The sequence below is a fragment of the Seriola lalandi genome, unplaced genomic scaffold, assembly GCF_002814215.2.
Source record: "Seriola lalandi dorsalis isolate HSWRI2012SDOR001 ecotype SW California unplaced genomic scaffold, Sedor1 jcf7180002054685, whole genome shotgun sequence".
In the NCBI taxonomy this organism is placed as follows: Eukaryota; Metazoa; Chordata; class Actinopteri; order Carangiformes; family Carangidae; genus Seriola; species Seriola lalandi.
The window spans coordinates 605,530-626,528 of NW_019525238.1; the positions used below are offsets into that span (position 1 = coordinate 605,530).

The following is a 20,999-nucleotide window of genomic DNA, read 5'->3' on the forward strand; positions in this document are numbered from 1 at the left end:
TTTTTTTTTTTTTTTTTTTTTTTTTTTAGAAAGAAAGTTTTTGGGTGTTCAACTGTTCAGTTAAATCACTTGCTTGCAACAAAAAGATTAATCTTGTTTGACTCATTCAACTCCAGCTGTAATTTTTCCTGATATATAGGAAAAAGACAAGACTGGATTATTGCTATCGTTCTACACTTCTGATGAATATACAACAACGCATGCAAAAATGTATGAGTATGAAGTTATTTAAACAATGCTGGATGAATGTTAACCTTATCTAGCTCAGGTTAAGCGTAACCTTGACCTTTTAGCCTGCCAACACCTGTGAAGTGGCTCTGAAGCACTGTAGCAGCTCTTCAAAGGAAAGTTTTTCCTGGGACTCATGTGGAGGAAGAGCAGGCCGAGCCCATCTCTGCTGCTGCAAATGAACACACCAACACTGAGTGTATGTAGCAGGCAGCACAACCACCGCAGGGATCAGACACATTCGTTGCGCATCATGAGTGTGAATGAAACATAGACAGGTCACAAACTTCAACAAAGTTTCTCCTTGTTTTATTTCAACATATACCTATTTCTCCTTTTTGTTTTTATTTTCCTTTGCTTCTGTCCTATGTCCTATGCCCTCGTTCCTTTTTATTCTTATGTAAAGCACTTTGTAATTTCTGTTTTAACAAGTACTGTATAAATAAAGTTTGCCTGCTTGCTTTCAAGCTTCATGTGGTTTCATGCAGATAAAGACTGTGATACGGTCAAAAGTTCTGCAACAGTCAAGGTTGTTAAGGTAGTTTTGTCTGAATTCTTCTTTGTTCCACTGAAGAGTTCACAGCACTTTTCGATCCAAATAAAAAACAAATGACTTTGGACATAAAAATTATAATAATAATTTTTGGACATAATGTATTAACAGTTATAAACCTGGTGTTTACGTGTTTCAGGTGATGGGAACCCCAAAGAGAGCAGTCCTTTCATCAACAGCAGTGCAGCCAGCGATGTGGAGAAGAGCCAGCAGTATGACGGCAAGAACATGGCTCTGTTTGAGGTGGGCACAGCTTTCAATAACCAGTAACAAACATACTGGGATTATCAGTTTGAAACCAGTTCTTACTGCTGTCTTGAGTAAATGTCCGGATCTGTTATGACTGTGTTTCTGTGTGTGTGATGCAGGAGGAGATGGATACCAGTCCAATGGTCTCCTCTCTGCTCAGCACTCTGGCCAATTACTCCAACTTGCCCACAGGCAGCAAAGAGCATGAGGAGGAAGAGAATAACGAGGAGGGGGCACGTCCATCTAAAAAACCTGTCAAGGTATAGTACTGCGTGCGATGGGTTCATCCCTAGCCTGCAGCAGTTTGAACCAGAGGACCAGCTTTATGTATAATTGAGTGTATAAAAACAAAAACATGAAACTTACAGGCATGAAAGAGGTTACATGTGTTTAATGTTTATGTCTGCAAAGTTTCAACATCATGTAGGAGGATTTGTAATTGGAAGAGGTAGGAGACTGATCACTGTATACCAAATCAATAATATCCAGTAATACATACAGTAACACTGTGAATTAATATTGACTTTCTTGCGGTTTAAAAATACTTAAATTATTCAATGTGTGTACCAGCAGTTGTGACATAGTGTGTTTGGTCCTAAACCAAATTTAAAATTTTGACCTGGTGATAGCACCAGAGGAAACGTTAAGGGGTCACCAAAGTTAATGGTATTCATCCTGGATATCTATACCACAATTTATGATAATCCATTTAGTAGCTGTTGAGATATTGCAGTCTGGAGTAAAGTGGTTGTTCTCTGCATGACCGGATTAACCTCCTAGGAGAACCCAGGGGCGAAAACTTTTTCTTGGGCACCTATTGACCCCCAGTTTACATGGCAGTTTAATTATTTCCCCAGACATCCAGAAAGCAATCATTTATTATGGAGATCTCACGTAATGGGTCATCACGTACTGATGGGAAATGGATCTGAGTCTGCATTTTATTATTATTTTCACACATCTGATTTCCAGAGAGAATTTGGGGAACTGAGCAAATAAATTAAATAATAGATGATGACTTGACTTTGAAGACCTTTTAACATAGTTTTATCAAATCCTGTTTTTCACACCTGTCAGTACTTCCCTTTTTTTTCCAGGCTTATTATTCATTGGGCTTTATCGGGGCTTATATCGGTGATCCTGCATTTGTTCAGTGGAGCATAAGACAGGGTTAACCACACAATAACCTGCATCCTCTCTGGGTTTTACTCTAGTTTCTCCACTATTGTTTACTTTGGCTGCTCTGTCCTGCTTGCTTCTTCAAAGCCAAAGGGCCAAATGTAAACTGATGGGCCCTGAGGATCTAAAACAGACACAATGACACAAGCACAGTCACATGATATTGATAGAAACAATTTATTAAGTGTGACTAAATACAGTGGTTAATGAATAATCGAAAAGAGACATTCATCTTACACAAACAAAAGTCAAGTGTTATCGTTTATAGTTTGTAGTTCGTTGTTTTACAGCACTGGATTTATGGATCAATGTGTGTAGATATTTATCACTGGGAAATGGTTGAATTTGCTGCTGCCAATACATTCGTGTCAAAGAGGAAACAGACCCAAAAGCTCGTCTTCATCTTCTCAACAAGATTACCATCTCTCTTTGTTTTAAAAGAATAAACCCCTTTGTCTCTAATGACAGACTTGGACCTCGTTCCATGAATTTAAAAGGCAGAATAGATTTAAAGAGACAAGGACTGAACAACAAAGTGCAAAATAACAGATTATAACCCCCATTTCCATTCATTCACATGAAAAGTAAGATGAGCAATTTGGAAAACTGAGAATCTGAAATCAGGTTTGACACTTTGTTTTACTTTTTCCAGGCACCACAGCTGGGCACTCTGATGGGGGTATACTTGCCATGTATCCAGAACATTTTTGGGGTGATTCTCTTCCTGCGGATGACCTGGATGGTTGGAATTGGAGGCGTTTTAGGTTCCTTCATAATCGTCTTCATGTGTTGCTCCACGGCGAGTAAAACTGCAGATGTCCCTGCTATCTTAGATCTTCTGTGTAATGTGACCCCTGTCCACTCAGAAAACAGACAGTTACATTAAATTAAATTATGCCTGTCAAATTTAATACAGTAGCACAGACCTGCAAACTTCCATCTACACAATTATATCTGTGTAAAGTGGTTATTTAACACAAACATAACCAATTGTGATTAAGCTACAGGCTGTTATAATATAGAACATAGTGTGTAATTACCAGCAACAGCATGTCTGCTATTGTTTTCACCTTGTGTGAGTCTGTGTGTCTGTGTGTGTGTGTCATCATGGCAAAATGTGGTCCTGGAGACAACTACTATAGTGGCAGGTGTTTCTATGTCTGTGTTTCTGTCTGTGGACAGACTTTGCAACCCAGAGAGATACAGTCATAAAACCTTTCACGTTTGTAATTGAGATCAAAATGAAGGCTCAGTTCAAAGATGGGTGTGGTCCAACACGTGAGTGCTTGAGTACACATGTTATAATGACTACTGAGCACTCACGGGAACATGTGATCCCATCACAAGACTGTCTCTAGTTATAATTTGAATTGCACAGATGGTGAAGGTGACATAGTAAAGCCTGGCATGAGGCACACTGCCAATAAACCTACTAACACCCCAGCACTGCTGCTTACATATTCATAACATATAAGTTTTGGATGGGAATGTCCTTCATTTTGCAGGTGTTCGATCATAAACTGAAGAAATTAAAAAATTCTAAGTTTGACCTGATGATGATGCTAGATGAAAAGTCCGGGGATCGTCAAAGTCATTAGATTTCACAAAGACAGAAACATGAATGTTCATATTGAAATTTCATGGGAATCCATCCAGTAGTTGTTTAACTGAAAACCACAAATGTGAACCTCATTGTGGCACCAGAGGAAAAGTCAGGGGATCACTAAAGTCTGTGGTTGTCATCTTCTTGGGACAATGAATGTCTGTAGAAAATATCATGTCAATCCATCCAATAGCTGTTGAGATACTTCAGTCTGAACCGAAGAGGTGGAATCAAAATCTCATAAAATGGAAATTGTACTTAAATGCAATACTTGTTATTAAATAAATTAGATTCATTATTAGTTAAATGTAATCAGTTCCTTTCCACCTCTGGTTGTAGCAGACAGTGTCATTGAAGTGACAGTATGTGCTTAACCAGCTGTAGTTATCCCCACGATGATCAATTTTTCATGACCAGATGATTCAGACTGTGGATGTTTTTCTTTGCTTCCTCCCCGAGTTCATCAAACATCTCCGTCAGCCATATTTAATGTGACGTGTCCACCTGCTGCCTCTCATGGTCCTGTAACCCTCTTCTCTCGTGTGCTGTTTTTCTCCAGACCATGCTCACAGCCATCTCAATGAGTGCCATTGCAACAAATGGAGTTGTGCCAGGTGAGTGGATGTCGAAGGGGATACGTACAGGTGTGTTTGTGTGTGACAGAGCGGTGACTTTTCTGTGTGTTTGTGTCTCACAGCTGGAGGTTCATACTACATGATCTCTCGCTCGCTGGGGCCTGAGTTTGGTGGAGCTGTTGGGATCTGCTTCTACTTAGGAACCACTTTTGCAGGTGCTATGTACATTCTTGGCTGCATTGAAATCCTGCTGGTAAGTCGCCTTAATTATCAAAAAACTCACATGTTAATTGTGTTGCATGCTGTCCTGGTCTGTATAGGCCTCATTCACTGCAGATATTTTGATAAGTCATGACAGACAATAACACAAAAACTGTTATTGTGTTTGTTGCCGTGTCACTGTTATGACTACAGAGATACTTAAATGTAACAGATGCATTATTAGTTGTTTTGCTTTTACATTGGTGATCATCCTGTGAACACATGTCAAAATGTCTGTTGTGAAACTCTCTTAATTGAATCATCCTTAGCCTCAGGAACTCAGGAACCCAGAAACTAATTAAAGTAAATAAAGAAATGATTGGTTGATCAATCAATTAGTCAATTAACAGAAAATTATTTGGCAACTAGCAATTAGAAAAAAAGTTTCACAGTTTTCTATGATACGAGTGTACCGAGTTTAATTTACAAGTTTAATTTTCTTTTCTTCTCCGCCATACTCAACCACACCTCATCTTATTCTCTTCCCTCTACGTGACCTTCATCCACATTCATCCCTCCATCTTTCCATTCTTTCAGATTTACATTGTTCCTCAGGCAGCCATCTTCAAGATCGAGGGCCTAGAGGGGCCAGAGGCAGAAGCGGCTCTCCTCAACAACATGCGGGTGTACGGCACCATCGTACTGAGCTTCATGGCACTGGTGGTGTTTGTGGGGGTCAAATATGTTAACAAGTTGGCACTGGTTTTCCTGGCCTGCGTCATCCTCTCCATTCTGGCCGTTTATGCTGGAGTTATCAAGACCGCCATTGAACCCCCTGTCTTCCCGTAGGTGACTCGTTGAATCACTGGTCAAAGTCTTCGGTGATGTCAAATCCGTGTGTGTGACAGTGAGGCTTTTGTTGACTTTCTCTGCAGCGTCTGCATCCTGGGGAATCGAACTCTTCTCTCCAAAGGATATGACGTGTGTGCAAAGTTCATTGAAATAGACAACGAAACTGTCACCACCAAACTGTGGAGGTCCTTCTGTGATTCTGAGTACCTCAATGCCACCTGTGACGATTACTTCACTAACAACAACATCACAGAGATACAGGGCATCCCAGGGGTCACTAGTGGCATCCTGGCAGGTAAGAGATGCCTTGCAGTGTAAATGACAATACCCACTATCACTCAATGTGACAAAAGGGTCACATGCTTGTCTGTCTTTCAGAGAACCTGTTTGGTAACTACCTGGAAAAAGGGGTGGTTGTGGAGAAGCGTGGACTTGCATCAGACATGGATCCAGACACTCCCATAACCAGCTCCAACCGCTACGTCCTGGCTGATATCACGAGCTTCTTCACCCTGCTGGTGGGGATATACTTCCCATCTGTCACAGGTTGGCATCAGACAGGCATCAGACAGGCCCAGTGAAGAGACATCTGAAGGGAACAGAGGAAGTCCTCACTTGGATGAGGGGCAGTCCATATCAAAACTATCTTTAAAGCTGCTCTAGTCAATATTTTTACATCAACAATAGATCTGGCAGTCCCCCTCAGATCTGCTGAGCATATCAATGTCTTTTGATTCAGCCCACAGCTTTACTTTTTTTTTTGTTCACTATCACTCAGTCATTTTTTCAGTGGAAAAACTTTATATTATCTGCTCAGCACCGAACAGCAGACAAAGTAAGACTTCCCATGCAGGTGTAAAAGCATAAAACATCTTAATTATTTCATCTTGCTCCTCTCACAGGTATCATGGCCGGCTCCAACCGCTCCGGAGACCTGCGTGACGCTCAGAAGTCGATCCCCATCGGCACCATTGCAGCCATCACCACCACATCTACTGTGTGTATCCTTCAATGAGCCAAGGTCGATAGAGAGAAATACTGTGGCTCTGACAGTGCTGGATGATGACTATGATTTTATCTTTCTCATGTTATCGTCGTGATTGGGTCAACTATTCTGAACAATGTATTCCTTAATCATTTTGACCCTAGACATGTCTTGTGTGGTGCTGTTCGGTGCCTGTATAGAAGGAGTAGTCCTCAGGGACAAGTAAGTCTGATTGTAAATTTAAATGTGATTTTTGAGGACAGTCTTTACCTAACTACATTTATTTGACAGCTTTAGTTACCAATTACTTTTCAGATTCATCATTAATGAAAAATAGTTAAAATTAGCATCACCTTTACTACTTAGAACATTTTTGATGCTTGACCGCTTGCCTGGGCTATGCAGTTTTTTAGCATCATATCATGTATACAGCCATTATGTGCATATTTAAGACCTCTTTACAGGGTTGTTGAAATAAAATGAGTTTATATGATGATAGCGTTTATAACCAAATTTTGTAACTAATGATAGCATTATTCACTAATTGCAACCAGCACAGAAAACCTTTTTACTGAGTCACAACATGATACCCTTATGTGTAGATTCAGTGTGACTTACTCTTTACGAGGATATCATTATCTCCGATGTCCATCGTGAATAAACATCCATAAATCTGCTTAGAAATCAGAAAAAAGAAACTTATTGTAACTCCAGAACTTGCCTGGGAATCATCACATTTTTAACTTTTCTTCAGCAAGTAAAAAGTTAAAGTAATTCATTGATAGCTTTTTGTGCATTCAGTGATACATAGCAAATAATGATTCTTAATAGTGAATTCGGTGTACATAATTTTCCAAAATATAAACAAGTATGACTAAAAAACAGGGAAATTGTAGTCCACTTCAACTTTATCCTTTCCATTTCTTGGAACGGTTTCCATCTGTTCATATTAGTGAATCCTTAACATTTAGTATAACATTATCTAAAAGACTTTGTCGAAAGAAATAATATAATTATACCTCGCCTTAATGAAAATTAGAATTTGGGCAACTTCAATTAAGATTAGTTTCTAGACTGTAGGCTACTTTTGTCAACACTGAATATGTTATAGAAATTTGATTATGTGCTAGAATGAGTTGTGAACAAGTCAGTGTGTGTTATTACAGCTTAAGTTGTTTTATCTTCACCTCTCTCTCCACAGGTTTGGTGAAGGGGTCAATGGTAACCTGGTGATTGGTACACTGGCATGGCCGTCTCCGTGGGTCATTGTGTTTGGCTCCTTCTTTTCCACCTGCGGAGCTGGGCTTCAGAGTCTGACAGGAGCGCCACGTCTCCTGCAGGCCATCTCAAGGGACGGCATCATCCCATTTCTTAGAGTGAGTACACATGCAGCATGTACCATTCAAGTTCATAAAGAGCTTCAATCAATTTTGAAGGGGGCTGATGTAATGTTGACTCTCCTAAAACTAAGATTTTATTCAATTTTGAAGACAAGTGCTTTGAAAATATATTTTTTAAAGCCAAGCTAAGGACATATTTGCATATTAAATAAAAGTATGGCTATAAATCGTACAGTATGTTGCATCTTGCTTGTCTAGCATTTACACAGTTAGGACCTGGTGTTCTTCATCTGGCTACTGATGTTGGCAGGCTCAGAAATTAGCTGTGTGATTTGGGATAAGAGGAAAACAAGTCCAGTTTACTTTTGTACTGTACATACTATGATTTCAAAGTGATTTCAAACTGACACATTGTATTCTGATGCACAGATGATCAAAAAATTTAATGTTTGTTCAATCTTGATATTTTGAAGTTTACTAACTTTGTCTCAAAAGTCTGAAAAGAAGACAAGATGGACTAATTAATTACTTTTCATTATGTTTTTGTTTAATTATACAATACACGAGTGATTTTTGAATGTTGTTGAATTCCTTTTGTATTTGTATGCATAACACAAAATGCACGCATGACATAAGTTATTACTGTAAGGTCTGATTTGATTTAATCCTTTCATGCTGCTGCAGGTGTTTGGGCATGGCAAAGACAATGGGGAGCCCACCTGGGCCCTCCTGCTCACAGCCAGCATCTGTGAGATTGGCATCATCATCGCCTCCCTGGATGCAGTAGCACCCATCCTCTCCATGTGAGTACAACACTGTATGTTCATTGCTGATCAACACTCACTTTAGTTAAGAGCCGTCTCACTGTCTTACCTCTTTCTTTTTCTCTTTAATGTCTTTCTCTGTTTCTCTCTCCCTTCATCTGTTCCATCTTTCTTCAGGTTCTTCTTGATGTGCTACATGTTTGTCAATCTTGCCTGTGCCCTGCAGACTTTGCTGAGGACGCCAAACTGGAGGCCGCGCTTTAAGTTCTACCACTGGTGAGTTTGTGTGTCAGTGTCAAAAGACTCTCCAACCATATAGTGTAGTCCATTTAAATAAGCTCTGAGGAGTATCCTTGAGGTCATAGATCATTAGAAAGCTGATTTTTTTTAAAGTATTTTAAATCCTGTATTGTTTACATTCATGTTTACTAGCTTTAGCAAGTTTTACCGGTACATTTTTTTTGGCGCACTATCTCCACCTTTAGATCATTGTAATTGTGTGAAACCACTGGCACCTGCATATGTATGTGTCCTTGTGCAGATGAATGAGACAAATAAAATGGAGTACAATGAGTGATAGGATCCAACAGTAAAACACAATTTTCTGAACCATCTTGGTTGTTTGACATGAGAAAATTAGAATTAGCAAATTTGAATAAAAATAAAAATCTGATTAAACCCCACCCACACAGTCCTGATTTAGCAGACAACCCTAGAAGTTAAACTTTTACTAAATACCAAAGTATGTTTTTTTTAGCAGAATGAAGGTTTCCGGTTTTAACTCTGCAGAAAGACATGCTCTCTTACCTGCATCCAGCATCAGTCTCAGGAACTGCAGACACCTGTTTTACCTCAGCAGCAGTTCAACATATAAAACCTCCTATTTACAAGCTGTGGCCACTGCTGTGCTCCAACCAGTGGTGGGAAGCTCGCCGAAATTCCCAATTTCATGTGACGTCCTGTCCCCCACAGGGCTCTGTCTTTCCTGGGTATGAGTTTGTGCCTGTCACTCATGTTCATCTGTTCCTGGTATTACGCCATAGTTGCCATGGGCATCGCCACCTGCATCTACAAATACATCGAGTTCTGTGGGTAAGTAATCATCATGACGGCCAGAAGCAAGCATAAGATCGTATTGCAGCTTCCACCTTGAGTTGTCACCCTGTTTGTCCCTGTCAGTTTTGCAATAAATCCAATTTTTCTGCTGGTGGTAATTGTTTTAGTTTATGACTGATGGATTGGGCTTGCTTAATTTTCACATTTTTAATAAGCATATATTTATACATTTCAAGTACATATATACATCTTGTGCTGACTCATGAATGTGTTGTATAACAGAGCTGAGAAGGAGTGGGGTGATGGGATACGCGGCATCTCGCTGAGCGCTGCTCGCTTCGCTCTCATGAGGCTGGAGGAGGGACCACCACACACCAAGAACTGGAGGTTAGTCAGCTCATTTTTCAACTTTAAACAGTCAGTTTGTCTGCTTCAACATACATATCTGCTCTGTTAATCCTCTGTTGTCCTATGTTCTCCTTTGACACAAGAGAAAAAAAAAAAAAAAAAAAAAAAAAAAAAAAAAAAAATCAGAAATCAAATGGGAGAAATTTCTATAATTATATTATTATACACAAAAACCACAGACTTAGCAGATTGGTTTCCTGCCCAAAGTCTCTTATTTAACTTACAAACACATACACATCGTGTCCTGCACCTCAGCTTGATGAATGAGCGACTAAACAAACATTCACTGGGAATAAGCACACTGCTAATGTCAGTTTGTAGGCTAGATAACTATTTAGCTGCCTGGCTGCAGCACATTAAACAGCATGTAAAATTACCTTCAAATATTACTTAGGTCAATTTAAATGCTTCAAAATCCCAGCTAACACACTGACATGTAGGCTACAGCTGTCAAACACACCTCGAGATGAAAAAAGTATTTCTAATATTTCCCCAAAGACATTTTTTCTTTTTCATAATAAAACACATTTGAAAAACAGACTGACATATGTTTACTTATGACATAAGTTTATATTTTGAGATGAACATTTTGAGTCATAATATTAAAACAATTAATGACCAGTGGGCTTTCACTTGTCAATTTCTTTTACTGTCCTGTTTCAGTGTCCTGCTGCTTTGTTTTTTTTGTGTCAGGCCTCAGATCCTGGTTCTGGTGAATGTGGATGACGAGCAGAACGTAGAGCAGCCTCGTCTGCTGTCTCTGACCAATCAGCTGAAAGCAGGGAAAGGTCTAACCATCGTTGGTACTGCAGTTCAAGGAACCTTCCTCGACAACCACAGTGACGCACAGAGGGCAGACCAGGTCCGTCCAATGTTAATTAATCTCCCAACACAGTGCGCATTGCCACAATTACCACTTATGTAATCACAGACCCACTGACAGCTGTCTTCCCCTCTGTGTCTCTGCAGTCGTTGCGTAAGTTGATGGAGACAGAGAAGGTGAAGGGTTTCTCTCAGGTGGTCATCTCCTCCAACCTGCGAGATGGGACGTCCCACCTGATCCAAGTTGGAGGACTGGGGGGTCTGAAGCACAACACTGTGATGGTCAGCTGGCCCCGTAACTGGAAACAGCCCGAGTACCACCAGCAATTTAGGAACTTTATTGGTAAGTCTTCAGTCCCGGGTGAAAGGAAGGATATCTTTGATATTAATTATTGAATGTTACATTTCTGTGATTGCTCTCTTCAGTCAACATCCGATTATCCTGGTTTTGATTATTAAAGGAAAATAATGAACCATGACTGAACACATACAGCTGAAAGTCTATTCATAGAAGCAACAGACAGATTTTTTTTTTTTTTTTTAACTTTTTCTTTTACCTAACATACCACATGAAGCCTTGTGAAAGCCTCTACAATAGCAGCAAGTCAGAAATTAATTTAATCTTGTTCGAGCCCGACCAAAACATTGGTACGGTCAATTTTATCTGCCAGTATTATCTTACCTCAGCTTTATCAGTATCAGAATATATATGATTCATGTTTTAGTGAGTAACAAGATATGTTTGAGGTACATAGTTTGTCCAGCAGAAAGAGTAAGAAAAGTAAGTAAAGTTAATTTTTCCACTATTAAATGTCCTGCTCAGTTCATTTCTTTGTAATAATTCTTTAATATCCAAATTGAATGGATCTTCATAAGAAATATTTGCTTATGATATTTATGTGTTTCTGTTAAAGAATAAATATCAACTGATATATCATTAGCAGATTTTTTTTTTTTTTAACCCTCAAACAGTTTCATTGCTGGCCTCATTAATCCAGCATCAGTCAGGCTCCAGATATTATGAATGCTGATATGTGGTTAACACCATCACCAGAGAAATTTGTTCTACTCATTTCTCCCCTCCTGTTTAATGTCAGGGTTTTGAGGTAAGTAGGGGTGGACCCAAATGCAGCCAACACATTGGGGACGGTGCAAGCAGGTTTATCCAACAAAAGAACTTCAAAAAACAGGCACAGAGAACCACATGACAGGCAACAAGAACAGAACAAGGACAAACCTGGAGATGAACAGGACGTTAACAGCTTGGAGATGAACCAGACAAGAACAGGAGACGTGGACCGATGAGGACAAACCCATAAATCAACAGACAAAGGGGAGCACAAGGACTATATAGACAAGGGAGGCAAGGGTGATTGAACACAGGTGAATCACATTAGGGCGGGGCAGACAATCACCACAGACACAGGACCAAGACAGGAAGCAAAACACTGACACAAGGAAACCAACTACAAAATAAAACAGGAAGTGCAAAAACTCCAAAACAAAACTAACAAAAAGTGTCTGCCATAGCAAACCATGACATTTAATAGGACAAATTAAACCAATTGATTAAAAGAAGAGCAGCCATGTTGTCTCAGGCCTTTCTCTGTTTTTTACAAGAAATCAATTTCTTCTGTCCCTTTGCAGAGGTGGTTAGAGAGACAACTGTAGCCAGTCTGGCCTTGTTGGTTCCTAAGAACATCTCCAGCTACCCATCCAACGGAGAGCGCTTCACTGAAGGCCACATAGATGTGTGGTGGATTGTCCACGACGGAGGCATGCTCATGCTTCTGCCCTTCCTGCTGCGCCAACATAAGGTGGGAAACAAGACTCTGAAATTCTTATGTTTGAGAAGGTTTGATATGACTTTGTCTGAAGAAACTCTGGGACAGTGCGTTTAAAAGAACATTGAGAACATTTTGTTCATTATCTGTGAGTGTTCCTGTTTTGTCCTGAAGGTCTGGAGGAAGTGCAAGATGCGCATTTTCACTGTAGCTCAGATGGATGATAATAGTATCCAGATGAAGAAAGACCTCATCACCTTCCTCTATCACCTGCGCATCGATGCTGAGGTGGAAGTGGTCGAGATGGTGAGAGACTTGTCTGACACATTATCTGAGTTCACTAACACATCCTGCATGGAAATTTTGTTTAAAAATAGGTTGGTCTTCTATCTATAGAACCTGCCTTCTTGTTATATGACACCTGTTTCAGTACATGACACCTGTGTAACACAGAAGAAATGTTCTTTTTCTCTTTAAAAGCATGATGGTGACATCTCAGCCTACACCTATGAGAAGACACTGATAATGGAGCAACGATCACAGATCCTCAAACAAATGCATCTGACCAAGAATGAGATGGAGAGAGAAGTAAGACTGAGAGTTTTAGGATAAACAGAAATTTTAGTCAACACAGGCCCACTGAACACTGTGATATTAATTTTGATGTTTTCATTATCACATTATTGTGTGAATATCAGCTCTGGAGCAGAGAATTGGTTCATAATAAGACGTTTGTGTCTGGACTTGATTTGAGGGAGGAGAATAAAGTCTGGAGGGAAATTACAAATTGAATATAATCAATTTCTTTATTTATTTTTCTATAACTATAGATCCAGAGCATCACAGATTCATCCCGTGGGTCCATTCGACGTAAAAACCCATCTACCTTGCGCTCCCAGCACAGTGCTGAGGAGGGAACCAGCGTGGCAGAGAAACCAGAAGAGGAGGTAATGCTGCTGTTGCCCCTTTAGGAGAAATTGCCTGTTTATTTGTAGCACCTCTGTCCTTGTTCCCTCCATACCTGTTGTCTCTCTGTTCTCCAGCTTGGACAGAACCTTCTGTTTTTACTTTTTATGTGGCAGTAAGCATCACAAAAGCAGCCATCACAGCAATTTTTCACTCTCCCCAGTGGCTGCTCAGTGGTTTCCCGCTGGCCACTGGCTTCCAAAGTTTCACCTTTGCTGACAGCTGTCTCTGTCCTCTCTTTCACCCTGTCACACTGTCATGTCATGGTGTCCCTCTCAGTCTGTGGCTGTCTCCAACCCAAAACAGGTTCAGCTGATCCACAGTAAGAACGCCTCCACACCGACCAGCCCCACGAGCCCTATGTCGCCTGTTGCGCCTGCAGGGGGCGCTACCGCCTGGACGGACAATAAGGGTGCAGACAAGGGGAAGACCCTTCTAGCAGGACACCCGGAGCCGGGCAAAGACCTCTTCAACATGAAGCCGTGAGTAACCTGTCAGTTTCCCTTGCCTCACTCAGCATGTGCACAGGAAGCAGACTCCTGACTCATGACATACGCACAAGGACATAGGTCAGGGGTAAATATTTGTACGTATCGACCCGTGTACCTGGGTTTGAAGAGATACGCGTTGTTCCTGCGCACGTGTCAAACAAAACTTTGAACCTAAACCACTAACAAATGAGGCTTCCTATATGAGCACATGTCCTAGATGTAATTCACTTATTATCATTATTATTATTATTTCCCTCCCAACATGCTGCTGCAGGGAATGGGAGAACCTGTAAGTAATAACATATTGTAGCGAGACATACTAAACTAATTGAGCCAAGCTGCTAACAGACTGATATGTAAACCAAACCCAACGTGACCTAATGTTTCCTGCATCAGGAACCAGATTGACGTGAGGCGCATGCATACAGCGCTGCGGCTCAATGAAGTTATCATGAAGAAGTCCAAGGAGGCGAAACTTGTGCTGCTCAACATGCCTGGACCACCAAAGAACCGTGTGGGCATTGAAAACTGTATCCTACATCTTACATGCTGTATTTTATTTCTCTTTGTGTGTTGAGATCAGTTCACATCATTATTGTCAGTGTAAGAGGAAGTTCTTTTCACAGCAAGGCAGCGTAAAAACATTAAACACGAAACAATAAATTCACATTAACAACTGATGAAAAGTTCTGGTGCTTCTAACTCTATGTGTTTTGACAACAAGGAAGTGCTCCAGTCCCGCTGTTTTGTCTGTAAACTTCCTGTCTACACCAAAAGTGGGAATGTGTTGCATTGTGTCAATTGACATCTGCTGCTTGTGATCACATTGCCCCTACATTTAATTAGATAACAGTTCTCCTCCACAGCTCTGGGATCAGCTGCTCATCTCACTGTTACTATACTGTTGTTTATAAGAATCTGATGTCGTAACAGAAGTTGACTAAGCCACCATTAAAAATGTGTGTTAATACAATTTCCTCCAAACAGAGTCACAGTGGAGATTCAATTGGTCAGTCACACTATTACACACTGTCAATTTTGAGCTTATTATTGATTGAAATAAGCTAAATATTCCAAGTTACATTATCGGTAAAATATAAATTATATAACCGTTGGAAAGACTTTTAAAAATTCAACATCAGCTGGTTAAGTGATTATTGGTGAAATATGTAAATAATGTTAATTACATAAGATCCTTCATCACTTTCCTATTAAGTTAGCATCAGTTTGCTTAAAAATCTTCACCATAGAAACAGCTACTGCAACAGAAAGTATGCTAGTTGAAGTATCTGTAAGTTAGTTAATGCCAAACCAAGTGGATGAATCTTTTAGCTTTAAGGATGGTTGAAAATGCCAAAAGAAATGGATAATAGTCAAAATTGGATGAAATAATTAGTTTAAAATAGTTGATGAATGTTTGATTGCTAAAAGACTTGACCGAAAGATACTAACATTTCAACAGAATGAAAAAAAAAAATCCAACAATATCCCCTTTTATGTAATTTATAGTGTTGAATAACATCCAGCTTAAAATCAGTTCAAATGCACACATTTGAATCATGATGTGTCAGGTTACTTGAGTTCATCTGCCAGGCCTGTGAAGGTACATCAAACAAAAACGTTTTCACCAACATGGTGAACAACACTATTAACCTATCACTTGGTTTTCCATTTATATGTCAAGTAAAAAACTAGATTCCTTCACTGTGAATGTCAGACATGGAGTTCCTTGAGGTGCTCACTGACGGTCTCAATCGGGTCCTCCTAGTGCGTGGAGGTGGACGTGAGGTCATCACCATCTATTCCTGAAAGGCTTTTAATATGGCCGCCTATATGGACTCTGCCCTCTCCTGCCTCCCTATCATTCCAGGAAAATCCTCGCATAACCGTCCAGTCACCTGCCATAACATGTCAGACTTCAGTGTTTACAGGTGACATCTAATAGACCTAGCTGTATCTGTTACATTCTAACCAGCAGGATACACCAAGAATTATGCAACAGTTATACTTTCTGTTCCCAGCTTGTCAGCTGATAACAGCAGATGAGGTCGTGGTTAGTTTTGACAGCTGAATTGAAAAACAAGACTCAACTCCAAAAACTGAATTTATCCACAGAAAACTGCCGTATCAATAGATAGTAAAGCTGAGTAACAATCGATGATACAAATGTGGAGCAATAAACTAAATTAAGAATACAGGGTTAATAAGAGAAGAATTGGAATAAAAGAAAATGGAGGGCAGTCAAACATTTCTTTCCCCTGTCTTATATGTTTAATAATCGTTCTGTCCTTTTGCTTTGTTGCTGGTTATTTGTAAAAGAGGAATGTTTTTTCTTTACCATTTTTCTTATTTTCTATTATTTATTATAGATGTTATTTATGTATTTGTTCATCTAATCCTGTCTGTCTTTGTCCTGGTCTGTTTTTTGCATTTAATCATATGGTTGGAAGCACACAAGTAATAATATTAGAGCACTAGTAATGTCTTTAATTCATATTGGAAAAAGCTTAGATGAGGATGTTCTTATGGTCATGCAAAACATTCACAGGAATTAACTGTAGAATTTAAAATGCAGAGGTGGGAGCTGTGTGTCAATATGTGCATACATTTTCGAAACAGACAAAACCCAATTGGATAAAATAGATTTGCCACTATTTTGCATTTATCGTCCTTGTTGTTATGGCAGGGATTTATCTGTTTATTTATTTTTCCGCATCGCTCTCTTATTGCAGACAGCTTGATAGGAATTGAATGGTCCCAGACCTAATTGTTTGACTTCATTATCCCTCTCACAATTGGACAGGGATCATATAAATGTTGTAAAACAGAATATAGTCAGCCTCTGAGTTCAGCGATGGCCCTTTTGATTACAGCACCTTCACTAATCATTTGATATGTATTACTTCCAGTGTTCTGCAGTTATGCAGTCATATTTCCCACAATGCCCAGAAAATGTCCTGTGGTAGATGTTGAACTAGTGCATAGGTAAACTACATTTTATCTCCAAACAGAAATTGTTATTTGTCATGGGTTCAGAAAAAAATCCTCTTCACAACTCTAAAATTAATAAATCTTACTGATCACTTGCAAACAAAATGTGCCAATATATAATGTAAAAATGTTTTTGATACCAACTCGCTTGAGAAGGAGGTTTGACAGGTTTTTAAAAAAAAAAAAAAAGCTTACTTAACCATTTTAAGTAAAAATTAAAATGTGAAATTTAAACATATTTTAGACCAGACATCTCTCCACTTGTACAATGTAATGTAAATTATTCAGGAGAAAGTTAATAGTATTTTATTTATGTTATGTTTGTAAAAAGATATACAATATGAACCAGTGTAAGATGTTTATAGGTGTCAGAGGCACTAAAATATATTTACGCCAGCTGTACGTCATAAATTTTATCGCAGATAATTAATTTTTCTTATGGTATGGTTCAGATAAAAAGGTGTACAAATGTCATTTATTTAAATAATTTAAAAATGCTGTAATTAATGCATGGTAAGTGCACAGTATTACAGAAATACTTTGACATTTTGGGAAATGCACCTTCTTACTGAGAGTTAAATGAAAAGATTGATACCACGCTCATGTTGGCATGCTAAATATGTAGCTGTAGCTAGCGGACGGCTAGCTTAGCTTAGTGTGGTGATTTTCTTCTGAAACACTGGACACAAACACAGAAATGAAATCACTGATCAACCCAAAGATTAATTTAAAAAAAATATAATTGATTATTATTATTATTGATCAATAAGGGGACATGGTTTACACAAAGCTGGCAAGTATCAACATTCCTTCTCCCAACAACCAAAGTCAAACCAACCTTTTTATAGACCAAGAACAAGGGGCAAACAAATGAACAGGGTACATAAAGACTCAAACCACATGTAGCCCTTTGACCTACATAAACAAGATGAGAACAGTGGGTTTGTTTAACATATCACAAGAGCACATTCACCTCTCATAATACATATCACAAGAGAAACTGAGTGAGTGGTCAACTAATGATTTTACTTAACCATATTTGGGTATTAAAAATGATAAACCAACCATTTAACCTTCTATTACTTTAACATTTACATAAAGACTGCAAACAGGGGGAAACAGTTAGCCTGGCTCTTTTTAAAGGTAAAGAAAATCCACCTGTCTGCTTCTGGCTGTAGCTTCATGATTATCCTGCAGACATGAGAGTCATATCAGTTATAGGCGAGTAAGCGAATCAGCGTACCTCCCAATTGTTGAATTATTCATGTACAATGTTCATTATTTCAATTTGCTGCTACACTAATGTACATTTTAAAATGTGATGGAATTTGTTTTGATGTTGACAGACATATGTAGAAAATACAGGCACAGACTGATGACTGAACTACAAAGAATTTTAGAGGAATCGTAAGGTGCATATTAAAGGTCCTATATTTTACATTTTGGCAGTGACTGTATAGTTGTGACATCAGAAAATTACGGAAGTCCTCACAGCTCGCTTTAATGCACACTTTCTGAATACGGGCTGCGTGTGTTTCTTTGTGGATTGAGCATTTTGATAGTTTCACGCTATTTATACAGCACCTAGACCTGCTTTATTATCAAAACAGACATGGAAATCTTTCTACAATATGAGACCTTTAAGCTGTTTTCGCATGGTGAATGCATCAAGTCAGACTAACCTGTAGAGTACCTCTCTGTTATTTGTTTTTGTGTGTGTGAGTGTGTGTGTGTGTATATACAATGGATGTTTAGTTTCTATTTGTGTATGGTTTAGTAATTTTCGAACTTACATTAATTCATGCACACTTGCTGTTTTGTCATAGACATTCACGCAAATCAACTGATCCTGTAGACATTTTGTAGGCGTAGGAGTCGGGTCACTGCACATTATCAAACAAAGCATTTAGTTGTGTCATGATGGAAGTTTTAATCCAAACATGTAAGTGTACAGTCATATGATTGTATTTCCCTCTTCTCCTTGGCCTATTAGTGCAATAAAGTTTTTGGGTTTTTTTTTTAGGAAATCCTGAATCAATTTCTAGCAAAAAGAAAATCATTAGCCTTCAGTATCTTTTCCAGGAAATCATACGACTTATTCTAATACTATGTTTCCTGCTGATTTACATGTAGTGTTTTTAATGCCTGACTTGACCTATCCTGACCTCATCATACATACATCAATAGGTCTTCTTTTATATGTACAGCCCTCAGTGTTTCCCTCACAATTCTGAAACGTGCAGGTGGATTACATCAGCAATTTCTAAATCTGAATAGTTCTGTATTTACTCTTAATTCATACGACAATGGTGTACATCTGCAGGTACATCCAGTGCGTTTAGAAAGTGTTCAGACCGTTTTTCACATTTTGTTATGTTGCAGCCTTATGCCAAAATTTAAAAAAAAAAAAACAGTATTTTCCTTCATCAATCTAGACTCAATACTGTATAATGACAAAGTGAAAACTCAATTTTAGAAATTTTGCAAATTTATTAAAAGGGGAAAACAGAAATATCACATTAACATAATGCACTGTATATCAGTCATTGGTCTGCAGAAGTTTTTCCACAACTCTTAAACTCCCTCAACCAGAGTGTATGTGTAAAAGTTATGATTACATGCCCTTATGCTGTGCATGTATGTGTGTGTGTGAAGCTGACATGGGCACACTTGTTTAAGTGAGGACATTGTGTGTAGTTAAACATGGTTATCAAGTGAAGATGGGGCATTTGTAAATAGATCTGTGATTTTAGGCTTAGAGATAACGTGTAATATGTGTGTTGATACAGCTTTTATAGATATAAAATAGGCCGTTTGTATTGTCTTTTAAATGGTAATGGTTTTATGTTCTACCATGTCTTATGCAATTATGTACGAGTAATGGTTTAAAGAAACCATTTTATATGTCGGCACAAAATGCAATAAATTAAAATAATTTTAATACAACAGTAACAGTTCAAGCATCTGTGTGTCATCTTTTCTTAGTGTCTGCTAACAGGTTAACTGGTAACTGTAGTTTCCAGCTAATTTCTTAAAAGAAAAAGTGCCAATATTTGCCTAAAAATTACTTGGCTATTTCCAATAAAGACCTATGCAAGTTGGTACTCTGCTCTGCTTCAAGTTTTAAGAAAAAAACAGGAATGATGTAGTATTGTATACTGAAAGTGGATAGAATATAAGCTTTAAGAAGATCAGACATGTATGAAGGGGCAAGCCCATTGAGCATTTTCAAGATCCTCAAAAGCACTTTAACTGACATGGATGGGGAACCAATGAAGAGAAGCTAAAACTGGTGTCATGTGGTCAAATTTTCTAGTTTTTGTTAAAATTGTAACTGTAGCTTTGAGCCATTTGGCCACATGTGGCAGGCCTAAAAACAAAATGGATTCTGGATGACATAAAGGCATGAATTAAGGTCTCTGCATGCAAGTTGCATTGATGAATATTTTTTTAATTTATCAAATGTCTATGTTGAGCCGGACCAATAAATAGCATCTTAGTTTTACCAGAATGTAGTGGTAGGAAATGTGCGACATCCATCTTTTCAAAGCAGACAAGCAGGCCTTTAATTTGATCATTTGAGAGGTATTGAGGTATTCCATATTTCACACCAGAAAATATTGATCATCTGCTACTATTTTAGAGAAGACATAAATAAAAAGAGTTCACAAAACAAAAATAATTTGCTCAATAATAATTTTCACTGTCTTTTTCAGTGTACTCTGATGTACAGTCACAAAAGATCATATCAAATTCTGACCAGAACCACTGAGATCACAAATGAGTAGCTTAAAGCTACTCCCAAATAAAAACTGGTCTAACATGGCCAGACCCCCTTATTTTGGGGGGTAATCTAGTTTCATTGCACAGTATGTCAAATGGTAAGAGGACTGTCAGCATCGGCTGACATCAAAGAAGCTGATGCATAGTACTGTTGCATCAGTCACTTTAA

General features: G+C 38.7%; 1 protein-coding gene across 1 annotated transcript; it reads left to right on the forward strand.

The window, feature by feature from the left end:
• Positions 1-1,140: 1,140 nt before the first annotated feature.
• LOC111667168 (solute carrier family 12 member 5-like) lies at positions 1,141-19,999 on the forward strand. The gene is made up of 24 exons (XM_023422784.2): positions 1,141-1,290; positions 2,862-3,008; positions 4,372-4,426; positions 4,510-4,640; positions 5,186-5,433; positions 5,524-5,735; positions 5,819-5,986; positions 6,343-6,441; positions 6,590-6,647; positions 7,627-7,801; positions 8,450-8,568; positions 8,707-8,805; positions 9,502-9,621; positions 9,868-9,972; positions 10,687-10,855; positions 10,963-11,158; positions 12,463-12,632; positions 12,774-12,905; positions 13,080-13,187; positions 13,430-13,546; positions 13,845-14,047; positions 14,331-14,345; positions 14,453-14,586; positions 15,774-19,999. The coding sequence occupies exons 1-24, from the start codon at positions 1,144-1,146 to the stop codon at positions 15,863-15,865; spliced, it is 3,219 nt and encodes a 1,072-aa protein (XP_023278552.2). The 5' UTR covers positions 1,141-1,143; the 3' UTR covers positions 15,866-19,999.
• Positions 20,000-20,999: the final 1,000 nt, after the last annotated feature.